At 40.8% G+C, this 13155-nt stretch overlaps 2 protein-coding genes across 3 annotated transcripts in view; one reads left to right on the forward strand and one right to left on the reverse strand.

The window, feature by feature from the left end:
* The window catches only part of BABAM2 (BRISC and BRCA1 A complex member 2), a 357467-nt gene extending 355654 nt beyond the window's left edge, over positions 1–1813 (reverse strand). The window contains exon 1 of the mRNA XM_080918718.1: positions 1698–1813. The gene's annotated coding sequence lies outside the window, so the exon portion shown is untranslated. The remainder of the gene's footprint in view (positions 1–1697) is intronic.
* A 352-nt stretch (positions 1814–2165) lies between these two features.
* Positions 2166–13155, forward strand: part of RBKS (ribokinase) — a gene marked incomplete at its 5' end in the record, with an annotated part of 82708 nt that continues 71718 nt past the window's right edge. For both annotated transcript variants that reach the window (XM_080923336.1, XM_080923337.1), the window contains one exon: positions 2166–2257. In XM_080923336.1, coding sequence (XP_080779462.1) covers positions 2166–2257 — 92 coding nt within the window. The remainder of the gene's footprint in view (positions 2258–13155) is intronic.

The following is a 13155-nucleotide window of genomic DNA, read 5'->3' on the forward strand; positions in this document are numbered from 1 at the left end:
GTAGGCTCATCCACAAGATCACTTTGAAGATGTTTCCAAACTCTGCAGTCCTACCTGATGTCTGCCCACTATGTCATAGTTCCTGAAGGGGATACTCATTTACTTCACATTCAAAACACACAAAGAGTCATCTGAGAAGCAAGCAGAAGGACCTCTTATGACAAAAGTTTTTCCATGCTTTTTTCCTCAGAGTACCCGCTATCTTACCCCAAATTTCTCGAGGAAAGAGAAACCAAACTAGCACATCACACATGAGCTCTGTTACTCACCTCCCTGTGTAGTCATCCACTCCCCCCACATAGTTTCTTAATGAGTATTTGTTTCCACTTTGTAAATACAAAAGCTAAAGACCAACCAGACCAAGTTACTTATTTAATGCCACACACAGAACAAACAGAAGGACTGGAATGAAAATCCAGATCTCTCACAAATCCACTGTTCCTGTTTCCTCTCAAGCACGAATTACAGTGGCCACTAAAGAAAGCATCCAGGTGAATTTTTAAAGCATACACCTTGGAAAATATGAAGACAAAGTCACGCATTTACACCCATGATTGCTTTACAGCTAGACACCAACTAGGCTTCTGCTGACCCAGTGTTAGTGCTAGCCTGAATGATTCCCTAATTAAATGCCAAGGAAACAACCTTCTCCCGATGCCAAACCACACGAGAGATTATGAAAACCCATTCCAGTTTAGCAACTGTCAAGACTTTAGGATAATACCTGAGGGAATGCATGTCTGTCTTTATTTTATTTCCGGAACAGCTATAATACAAATTTTTGACAGCAACAAGGTTTTGTGCAGCTTCAAGATGTTTCTGTAAATGTGACTTCACTAGCAAAGAGAGAAAACTATACTGACTCCAAAATCAGGAATTTGAAAAGAGAAAAAAAAAAAAGATTCTTTGATACAATATGCAGGGATAGGGATTGGTCACTCACACACACACACACACACCTCCTTTACATATGGCACCATTATAACAGATCCCAGAGAGGCAGGAATTTTTAGTGACCAGCCTCTCTTGAATGCTTGTTTTGTAATTTGTATTTCCTGATTTTGACGTATTGAAGAAGGAAGGTGCAAATATATAATTTTTATAGAAATCTGCTGCCGCAAGATAAGGTCACATGAGGTCTTTTAGTGGGCGGGCTGTCTGGGGAATACAAAGACGTATAAAGCACCATCCAGGCTCTTGCAATTAAGAGAGGATGACAAACACGGAAACATGTGCCCCGTTGACGTCATGGAACGGAAAGGGGTGGCCTCCTGCTGCATCACATCCACGTCATATGGCGCACGAGGGAAGTTACGGTGGGGGAGCAATTTCTCCACTGGGCAACATCGGGGAGGGGCGGAAAGAGCCATCCGGTTCAGATCCAAAGAATGGCCACCCATTCTGAGGAAAATCTAAAGGGACCCAACCCTTTCTCCCAAAATGTATAATGCCCCTCATCGAGTGCAAAAAGAGGCGGGATTCATCAGGGATCAGGACTGAACGAGCTGTGTGGAGAAAGAGAAGCCTCGGATCTTGGGGGCCGGCTCTTGAGGGAATCCGCGTGCTGGGGGGCGAGCGGGGCATCTCTGGAACGCGGGCCTTCTCCTGAAGGCTCTCTGGCCAGACTCAAACACGGCTCTCTGCGCCACCTGTGCGACTGAGATCCAACCTCCCCGCACCAGCCCGGGTCCAGGTACCTGGAACTCAGTCCGATCAGTAACCGGCGACTAGACAGGGTACAGGTTACCCGAGCGCGCCCCCGACCGACGCACCGACCTGCGCGCGAACCGCGGGCCGGATGCGTGCGCGCTCCCCCGGACGTCCCGCCCACTCCGGAGCGGGCCGGGCGTGCACGTCCCCCGGAAGCTGAGGAAGGCGGCCGGGTCGCGCCTGAAGGTTCCCCGGAGTTCTCGCCTCGAGCTTGGCACGCTCTGTGATTCTCGCCGTGGCGGCTGGCCCTGTGCCCTGAGGCGGAGCGGGAACACCGGTCCCAGACAAACTGGGATCAGCCAAAGGCCCGGGAGGTTTCGGGCATTAGGGTGGGCGACCCTCACAGGCATGTGAAACGCCCGCGTCGTTAGGGAGGACGGAGCAGCGTCCCTAGTTACGGGGTCGGGCAAAGGGCAAAGGGCAGCGTCCGGGTTGAGCAAGAACTAGAATTAGAAATGGCGGCATCAGGGGAGCCCGGGAGGCCCTGTCCGGAGGAGGCGGCGGCAGCGGTGGTGGTGGTGGGTTCCTGCATGACCGACCTGGTCAGGTTAGTGCGGGACCGCAGCGCAAGGTCTCGGGAGGGGGCCTGGGATCTGTGGGCACCCGCCATGGAACTTTGCTTAAGCCTCAGGCTTCCACAGCGGGACTTCTGAGGTGGAAAAGGCAGAATTCAAGTTTGTAGAGGTCAGTGACCCGGATAAGGGACGGGGAAGGAGCGGGGAAACACGCTAAATGGAAGCTTCAATACTTGTAAAGACACCCGCCCTCCAATCCCAGAGTGCCCACAAACACCAGCACCTGTTTTCTTGGCCAGGCTGCCCCATGACATTTTAACCTCTGAGCCTCTGAGCTTGTGATGTACCTACCTCACGGGGTTATAGTGAAGACAAGTGTTTTATCCACCAGACCCAACTAGGTATTACTAGGTTGAACACGTGTGAAATAAGGTTCATCGAGGCATACACCTTTTCACTCAATCTATTGTTGGCATTCCTCCAGCGTTCCATGTTTACAGGTTAATTTTATGTAGAAATGTAACTATGGGTCAGCCTTTGTGGCGAACCCAAGTGTGAATTCAAAAAACAAGAAACCAAATACACATAAAAATTACAGCCACTAAATAAAAACCGATCAACTAGTGCTAAATGAGAATAGCTGAGTTAGGTCAGAGAGGTTGTAGGAAAGATCCTTTTGCTTTGTTGTCTGTTTTTACGAAAATGGCTTTCTAAGGATAAAAGCAATATACATTGTACAAAAATTAATTCAGGTATTCCCAAAAAAATCAGGCCGTCTGACTCTGTTTATGTTGATAATTATATTTCTCTGTAACTTAATGCCATCGGTCCCCAATCATTTTTCCAAAAGATAACAGAACCTTGAAATTAGGCCTTGGGGTAATCAAAACAACCTTATCCTTGCATCAGACTACCTATATCTACTTTTAAAACAGCTCCAGGATCCTCATATATCCAATTTAATCTTAAAACATTTATAAATTGTTATCAGAATAGTCAAAATGGCTATGAGTTTAAGGTGCTTGACTTAAGCCTAATGCTCTGAGTTCAGTTAATAGGCCAGTGTGGTAGAAGAACAAAAACTGACTGGAGCAAGTTCCCTGACTTTTTCTACATATGTGATAGATAGACAGACAGACAGACAAATAGGTAGGTAGGTAAGTAGATACATAGATAAGTATGTTTTCTAATTACCAAACACAACATAAAAGGTGAAATTAAAGGAGTCTGGGAGAGGCAAGTGTAGTTGACAGAAACCTTGGTATGTTGCAGGGACTGGAGAGATGGCCTCAACAGTTAAGAGCGATGGACCACACCCACTTGTGACTCCTCCTGTCCCAGGGGATCCCACACCTCCAAGGGCATTGCTTTCCCACACTCATGCACACAGAGAAATAAAAAATCATTTTTATAAGTGTAGCAATAACAGAAGAGCTGCAAATAATTAAATTTTGCATAATTCTGTGTGTGGTCCCAGATATTGAACCCAGGTCCCTTACATGGCTATACTTAATTTTATTATTTTAAGAAAGAATCTTACTAAGCTCCCCATGCTGAACTTGTCCTATATAACTCAGGCACTTGGCCTTGTGGCTGCTGCAGTGAGGATTGCAGTGGTGCCCACAGCACCAAGTCTGTCTCTAAATTCTAAATTTTACTTTTTCAGAAATGTTTGAGCTGCTACCTTGTCATAAGTTATGCCAAGGCAAGCATGATTTTCTGTAGTGGAAAACAATAGTTGGAGACCTTTGGTGAGAAGGCTTACATAAGTTTTTCTAGGAGAAAAATCAGCACATCTTCCTGTAAAGCTTTAGCTAATAACTTTTAAGTTTGGTAGGTCACATTTTGAAGTGTGAAAGGTCATTTGTCTTAGTTAGGGTTTCACTGTGTGAACAGACACCATGACCAAGGCAAGTCTTATAAAGGACAACATTTCATTGGGGTTGACTTACAGGTTCAGAGGTTTGGTCCATAATCATCAAAGCAGAAAGCATGGCAGCAACCAGGCAGGCATGGTGCATGAACACCTGAGAGTTCTACATCTTCATCTGAAGGCTGCTAGCAAGATGAGGGTCTTAAAGCCCATACTCACAGTGACACACCTACTTCAATAGGGCCACACGTTCTAATCATACTACTCCCTGGGCCAAGCATATACAAACCACCTCCCACATGCTACAGAAAGTCTGCAGACTGACCTGTCTATAGATTCCTGTGTGTAGGCTGTCCTCCTTTTACAGCCCATCCTAATTAACCTAATCCCAGTGTTGGATCTTCAAGAAAAGATCAAATGTGTCCTTTTTTTTAATCACAATAGGGAGTATGGTGGCTGAAGATCAGTTAAGAGCATTGACTGCTTTTCCAGAGGTTCTGAGTTCAGTTCCCAGCAACCACATGGTGGCTCACAACCATCTGTAATGGGATCCAATGCCCTCCTCTGGTGTGGCTGAGACAACAACAGTATAATGTACTCACATATATAAAATAAAAAAATCTTTAAAAAAATATAGGGAGTATATTTAACTTTAGAAATAGTTCTGTCAAGAACATACAAAGTTTAGTAGTTGTTGGTTGCTGAGCACATGTTTAGCATGTGCAAAGACCTGGGCTCAGTCTACCACCTTCTAAAAAGCTTGACCAATACATACTACAGACAGCCTAATGTCTTCTGAGGTATTCTTCAGACTGTAAGGTATGAGGGATAAGCAGAGGTAAAGGCTAAGTTTATGATGTCAGGATTTTAAGATTTCAGTAGTAGAGAAATTTTAGGAGCTATTGATCCTAGCCCCTAGAAACTTACATTAGCAATAAATGTCCTAATTTCCCTTGTCATTTTCTTTATAAGATATTTGAATTACTATTTTTCATAGAGTCACTCGTTAAATACTATTCCCTAGACTACTGATTTCCATAGATTTTTCTTTAAGTTTTCATGATCTGTTTTTTTATTAAGCCTAAAAAATTTACCTTGTTTTTATTCAGAACCCTGCAAAAAAATTGGCTTGTTTGTTAATGTGTGTTATGGTTATATTTGTTTCCTACTACTGCTGAAACAATTTGCCATAGATTTGATTGGCCTGAGATTATTATAGCTCTGAGCCCTAAGTCTGGCTTAGTAACCACTGAACTAAAATCAGAGAGTCAGTAATTGGGGTTCCTTTCCCGGGGGGTGTTTTCTTACTGTTAGAGCTTCTCTGTTACTTTTTTACTCAAGTTCCCTTTATCTTGGTAACGAACAATGGTTGATTGAGTCTTTCTCACTTAGCATCAGCCTAACTCAGTCCATGTACACTATAAGAACCCTTGAATTACACTGATCCCAGGTAAAGAACTCAAGATAATTTTCCTTTATTGTATCTTATTGGCTATTTACTACCTAAGTACTTTCTTGATGCATACAATATATTTCTAAAAAGGATTATAGTGTGGGCATCTTTTAAGAACATTTTATTAATACTGTATATAAGTATCAAATAACCTTACAGTATCACTTAGGGAACCTTTGGGTCTTTCAGTCCACCCTACATTCAACATATGAGGTGACCAAGAGCTTAAATAGCTCACCTCTGACCACACAGCCAGTCAGAAGCATAGGGAAGGCTGGAACCCAGTACTCCAGCTTACCTTTCCTTCGTATGATTCTGCCTCTAGGACAACAAAAACTGCCTTTTTGCGTAAAGTCCATGTGGAAATTTGTAGGCTCTGTGTTCACTGTTTATCTTGGACACTGATAAAGAATAAAGATCTTTAGATCTAAAAATAATATCTTCATTATTCATTTTATTCATGCATTCAACTGTAGCAGCCTAGACATCATGCCTGTACTATGGAATCACTTCAGAAGTAAAACTGCTTCACTAAGCCTTTTTTTGGAAGGCATCCAAGTCCAACTTTATATATTGCTGTTTGCCAGACACTGCTAATTCAATCAATGAGCATATTTTTAATTTTTAATTTTAGTTTTCTATGTGTAGTAAAGCTTTATTTAGTAATAATTCTTAAAATGCATTAGCTCATCCAGCCGAATTTGTGTATACCCATCTGTGTTCATCATTACCCTTTCTTCTTGAATACTCATGTCTAAGATCCCGTGAGGTTTCATGTTGTATCAAGCATGATGGCACATACCTGTAATCCAGCACTTGGGAAGTGGGAGCAAAAAAAAAATATCGGATGTCAGGGTCATCCTCAGCCAGTCTGTGCTACGTGAAACCCTCCCTGTCTTTAAAAAGGGTTTCATGTTACAAAGAAAAGAGAAATAAAATCTGATCTTAGGAGAGATAGGAAAATACATGGTAATTTTTTATATGTTCAGTTTACAGACTTGCATTAATCATACTTTAAGTCCCTATTTTTTATAACACGAATGTCACCCATTCTTTTCAGTCATTCAACTAATTTTTATTGGATTTACACTATTACCAGTTTCTTCCCTAGGTAGAAAAGATACACAGACAAAAATTTCTGCTTTGTAAAGCTATAGAGAGACAGTATCAATGAAAATAAGCCAATCATGTGATATGCTAAGTTAAATGCTACAGAAGAAAATCACACAGGGAAGTAGGAATACTAAGTTTAGATCCCTAGCCAAAGAAAGCCTCACTGAGAAGTGGTATTTTACATAAATGCCTAAAATAGGAAAGAAGTGAGCCATACATTAACTAAAGAATGTATGTGACTGAAGAACACTCCTGGCAAAGGCCCTGAATGGTTAACAAGAAGGATTTCAGTATTTGAAAGAAAAAAAAGATTGAGAGTCAGGGTTCAGGGTTCACAGTCCTAAAGAGCAATGTATCAACTCTGGATGAACAAGAAGCCATTGGATTTGGGTGGAAGAGTGACACAATCCGACTTAGAGTGTGCTGGAGTTCTTGGGGACTGGGGACAAGAGTGAAAGCAAAGTAGAGAACAGACACATTTGGAGTTGATCTCAGTAACCTAGGTAAGCCTGTAGGGAGGAGCAGCAGGTATTTGTGATTATATTTAGAAAGGAGAGGAACTAAAAGGATTTGTTGACTGTAACATGCCAGATATTACTCCAAGTTGTGTGACTTCTGCTGCAAGGTGAATTGATCTTTGCAGAGAAATGCAGAAGGTTGTATCAGGAGCTCAGGGTTGATGTGTGAGGGTTTAATTACCCATTAGACATCTGGCCTATTAGATTGAAGAGGTCAAAAGGGCAGTTATGAGTTTGGCATTCAGAGAAGTACAGTCTGGATCTACAAATCTATAAGTGTGTCATCGGTGTATAAATATTTAAAGCTATGAGACATGATGAGGTCACTGAACTCTGAACTCCAGCAGAACTTCAATATTTCTGGGATACATTTTATTTACTGCCGCCCTTTCAGCCTATGCACTCCCCAAAACTCACAAAAAGATGAGTTTAATACACAGTAATTGACTGTGATGTCAGCTAACACCTATACCTTTTTATGTGCTGCCAATGAAAAGGGGTAGCTTCAGAAAAAACAGATGTAATTTTGAGTGTTAGCAAATCAGAAGCTGGTTGCTTAATTCTCAAAAGACATTAAGTGGGTGCTGGACTAAGTGATGGAGTGACCCTAGATTACTTTTAAACCTAACAGTAGAGAGTGTGTACTGGTCTTCCATAGGTCCAGAGTTCAGTTCTCAGCACCCAGTTTAGGTGGTTCACAAACGACCTGCATCTCCAGCTTCAGGGGATCCAGCACTCCTCCTCTAGCCTCCAAAAGCACTGCACAAACCCAGATATACAAGTTTTAAAGGAAGAAAAAAATCTTGGCTTATGAAGAGCACTTGTTCTTGCAGAGCACCCACACTGGATGGCTGACGACTGAATTGCCTGTAACTCCAGCTTCAGGATTTCCTCCCAACACCTTCATCTGCCCTTCACTGGCATCAGGCATACACTAGGTATACACAAACTTAGAAAGCAACACTCTCCTGGTGCTGTAGCATCAAACCTAATAAAAGGGTTCAGGGGAAAACTAACAAATTTCCTTTTGATGCCTTGTTTGTAGACTGAGTTGGACTGAAGCATGTTATCATAGATAGGAAAAATTACTCTTTTGGGTCATATTTTCAGTAAAGTAAAAATCAAAGGAACCTTAGTCCAAAATTATCTGACAATTCCCAGTGTTTGAAGAATATAATGACATTCTTCATAATTCTACTTTTTAAGTTTTAAAAGTTTGCTTTTAAGTTGTAAGTCATATTTTAAAATTGGTATTTTTAAATGTGTTCCTGTCACTTGTATTCTGTAATGCCAGAAGAAATCATCCATGAGAAATTTGCTAATTTTGATGCCTTCAGTGAAAAGGGATGCTTTAAAAAGTAAATTCCGAGTGACAAGAGCGAAGCTGGCTGTGATAGCTCACACCTGTGATCCCAGCTCTTGAGAGGTGGAGACAGGAGACTCGGGAGTTCAAAGCTAGCTTTGATTATGCAGGGAGTTCAAGGCCTGCTTGGGATACATGAGATCCTCTCTCAGGAGGAAGAGGATAGGGAGGAGGCCCTGATTCTAAGCTGTTTGTCCATCAACTCTTCTGTGTTCTGGGAGAACAAAGGTGAACTCCAGTGAATTTTGCTCCAGTATTTTGATGATTTGTATATAATATTAAGAGAGTGAGGGGGCTGGAGAAATGACTCAGAGGTTAAGAGCTCTAGCTGCTTTTCTAGAGAACCCAGGTTCAATTCACAGCACCCACACAGCAGCTTACAACTGTCTGTAACTCCAGTTCTAGGGGATCTGGCACCTTCAAGCATACATGGAGGCAAAACACCAATGCACATAAAATAAAAATAAATAACTCTTTTTTAAAAAGAAAGTGAAATATGCTAGACACTTGGGATACTGTAGTTAGTAAAGCATGATCCAAACTCTGGAGCAAGTAACTACAGGCTCTCTGGAAGCAGAGAAACTTTACAAAAGGAGAAAGGTGCTGAAGATGGAGAATCCCAAAATGATCTCAGATGATTCCAGTGCAGTCCTTCCATTCTTCATCATACTTAATCAAAGTTACCAAATTGAATATAACTAATCTCTACCTTTACAGCCCTGGGGGACAAGCTTTCTTTATATTATATTAGAGGCCCTGACAAATCTATAAGAACATCTTTGAGCATTCAGATAAGCATTCAAAACTTTTATATGAACATTTGAAACTCAATGTCTTTGCCTTACTTCACAGTTATTCTGTGACTAGCTTGACTTACAGCATGTCTTACTTAGCTGCAAAAGTTTACAAATTATTTTTGAGATTGGCTTGTTGTCTAAATAAAACTTGAGGGTTTTGTTTATTTTTGTTTTAGGTCTGGGGTTTTTTGTTTGGGATATATTGTTTTACTTTGGTTTTTGGTTGTTTCCCTGGGAAAAAAACTTGAAATACAATTCTGTAATATTGCACAATGTAACTTGTACAATAGACTCTTAAATGTGCTCTATAAATTGCTGGGGGGGGGAGGTAAGGTCTAAGTATGTTGTCAAGGCTTTACTTCAAGCGATGCCCCTTCCTCAGTCTCTGAACTAGCTAGAACTATGTACCACAGCCAGCTACAAATTTTATTCTGCATAGATTTGTATATGGACATATATTTCACAGTGGATTTTTACAATTAGTCAGAGCCATAATATTTGGGGGAGGGATTCTGATTAAGAGTCTTCATTTTCAAGTGACAAAAAAAGGTATGTTTTTCAGTTACCTGAGTTTTCAATTAAAGACCTTACAGAATGTTGGCTTTAAAGTTCATCAGGGCCATCTTCGGTGGCACATGCCTTGAGTGGAATCTTAAAAGTGGAATCTTGAGTGGTAAAGTCAGAAGCTCAAGGTCAGTGTCAGTTATATTGCAAGTTAGAGGACAGGAAAGGCAATAAAGTCCTATCTCAAGAGCATTAAACAATAAAAACTAGCAGTGGTACACACCCTAATCCCAGCACTTGGAAGGCAGACTCAGAGTGTCTCTGTGAGATCCAAATCAGCCAGAGAGACATGAGACTTGTATATGTCTCAAACGTGAGTGATAGAGATAAAGTGCACTTTCCGTCTTCAAAGGTAAGTGTTTCTTTGGTTTTTGTTAATGCCAAAAGAAAATAGATGCTATATTATCTAAAATAAGGATAATAAACAGTATTGTGTTTGTGCTTGGGATATCACAGCACCTTGCTCAAGATAGCCACTTAGTGAGCATGGGTTGAGTAAGGAATGCATGCTTGCACATCACACCCTCACTCATTTGTGATGCTATAGTAGAATTCCTAAAACTACTAGCTCCAGAAAGCTCTGAATACCCAATACCCAAGAAACAATTCACAGACATTATGAAGCTCAAAAAGAAGGAAGGCCAAAATGGGGATGCCTCAGTCCTTCTTAGAAAAGAACAAAACTCTCAGGGGAGGAAATGCTAGGTCAAATAGAGCAGCAGGGATTGAAGATCATTCAGAAGCCTTGTTACCTGGGGATCCACCACATATGCAGTCACCAAATCCAAGCACTATAGTTGATCCCAAAAAGTACTTACTGGCAGGAACCAGACAGAGATGCCCCTCAGGGACTAGGCTAGAGTTGTATAGATACAGCTGAGCATGCTTTCTGCTAACTTAACTCGGGGATCCCAATGAGGTTGCTAAAGAAAGGACCTAAGGAGCTGAAAGGGGTTGCAACCCTCATGGGAATATAACATTATCAACCAAACAAACACTCCAAAACTCCATGGAATTTGTGCTTTGAAAGACCTATTGATCCAGTTGTGTATGTAGCTGAAGATAGCAGTGTCTGGCAGCAATGTGAGAAGAGGCCTTTGGTCCAAGGAGGGTAGATTTTCCCAATGTAGGGGAATGACAAAGCAATGGGGTGGAGAGGGGGATCAGAAGGAAGTACACCTTTGTGAAGGCAACTTGGAGGGGAAGGGGGGATGGGAGCAGGGCGGGGTAAAGGGATAACATCTCAAACTTAAATACAGAGTATCTAAAAAAAAGAGAAAAGAATTTCTAAAACTGGGTAATTCATAAAGAAATGCTCATCTTCACTCATACATGAAAGGTCTGATGCTGTGGTGTTCACCAGTCCAAGCTGACTCCATATGACTTTATATTTTAGAATTTTGTTAAAATTAATTATGTATATATGATGGATTTGTCTAACTATAGCCATGCTTATTTTGATTTTATAATATGTGTATTTGGTGTTTTATTAGTATATTCAGTCTAGAATTGCTTTCTTCCCAACCTCAACTCTGAGCTATTTTCTTTCTTGTTTGACTAATGTTAATAAAGCTATCCAGAGTTTTCATAATTAATATCTGCCTGATACATCTTTTCCAACCTTTAGTTTAACGATTAAATGTGTTCCATAATAGCACATATCCAGAGTTTATTTTTGTGTGTGAATTTGTTGAGTTTTTTTTGTAACTATATTTTTTTCTCTTTGTACTAGCAAATATAATCAGTTCACATTTATTTATGTTACGATGTAGATTCATTTCAGACATTCTTATATAAACTGCTCCATAGAAATATTAAAAGATGGCAAAGTACCTAACCCACCCATTAACTATTTAATGTTAGATTTGTTTCAAGCATTTTTACATAAATGGCTCTGTAAAATATTGGTTGTCAGTTTTATTAAGGTTGTACAACACAACTAAGTTATTTTTGTAGAATAACACAGAATACTAAGATTCAGTTAACTGTGTGATATTGCACATGAAGTTAAATGATTTCTTCTGATAGACTGTATTTTATACAAAAGGTGGTATATCCAAATATTTTAAAAGAAACATATATGTCAGAGTATTCTGTCCATTCGCAGTTTTTATTTCTCTGAACTCTAGAAAAGAAACATCATTATTTGGCTTTTTCATCTCATCATTTAGATTCTTTAAAAGTGTAACCAGAGGTGAGCCTGGGGGCTCAGTCCTATAATCCCAGCAACTCAGGAGGTTAATTAAGGCAGGAGGATCATGAGTTCAAGGCCCACCTGGGTTACAGAGGAAGTTTAGAGCCAAACAGCCTGGGCAGCTTGGTAAGGCCCTATCTCAGAATAAAATGTCAAATGAGGCTAGACATAGTTCACACGAGAGAGCGACAAAACAGGGAGGTCTGATGAGCCAGTCATGATGGCATAAGGGACTGTCACTGGGGATCCTCAGAGTGAAGCTAGCCTAGACTATATAGCTACACTGAGGCTTGAAAAAAAAAAAACAAATTATAATGGCCAGAACTTACTCAAAAGGTAATAAAACTCTGGGGTGTAAATAGGTCCTAGGGTCAGTAGGTGTATCTGTGGATACCTTAGTCATACCTGCTTTATGTTAAACCCTGACTCTAAGCTGGGCATGCTGGCACATACTTGTTATAGCAGCACTTGCGAGACAGAGGCAGAAGAATCAAGAATTGAGGTTCATCCTTGGCTACAGAGAGACTTTGAACCCTACTTAACAGTGTAGGACCAAACATGTAAATAAGTAAATAAATCCTAGCTTTGCCATCTTTTAAGCAAACATGGGCTGTTTTTACAATGCCTGTGATTCTGAGTCTTATTACTGAAAGGAGATGGAAACAAGTGGCCTTTTTGTGATGAAGTATTTGATGCCATACTTCCTACATGATAAGGTTCAAGAAATAGTATGGACAAGGATTGCTTCAACAAAACTTTATTGAGGCAGGGTGTCTACGGGAACAATCTTAGCTGTTAGGTGATTCAGAAGCAAGTATGGCACGGGACATGAAAGAATTTTATAGATGACCATCGACCACAGGCACAGTGCCTAGCCACCCAGACTGATGCATTAGAACTTCTGAGGGAGACTCAGGTTAAAGGATGTGGATGTCTTAGCAAAAGTCAAGATGCAGGGGGAAGAACTTCCAGGTATAGTCAATAGGCTGTGCAAGAAAAAATTTAAAATACACATAAAGCTGTAAAGGAAAAGTCACTATTATAAGAAGGAGGTG

Source organism: Micromys minutus, assembly GCF_963924665.1.
Source record: "Micromys minutus genome assembly, chromosome: 1".
In the NCBI taxonomy this organism is placed as follows: Eukaryota; Metazoa; Chordata; class Mammalia; order Rodentia; family Muridae; genus Micromys; species Micromys minutus.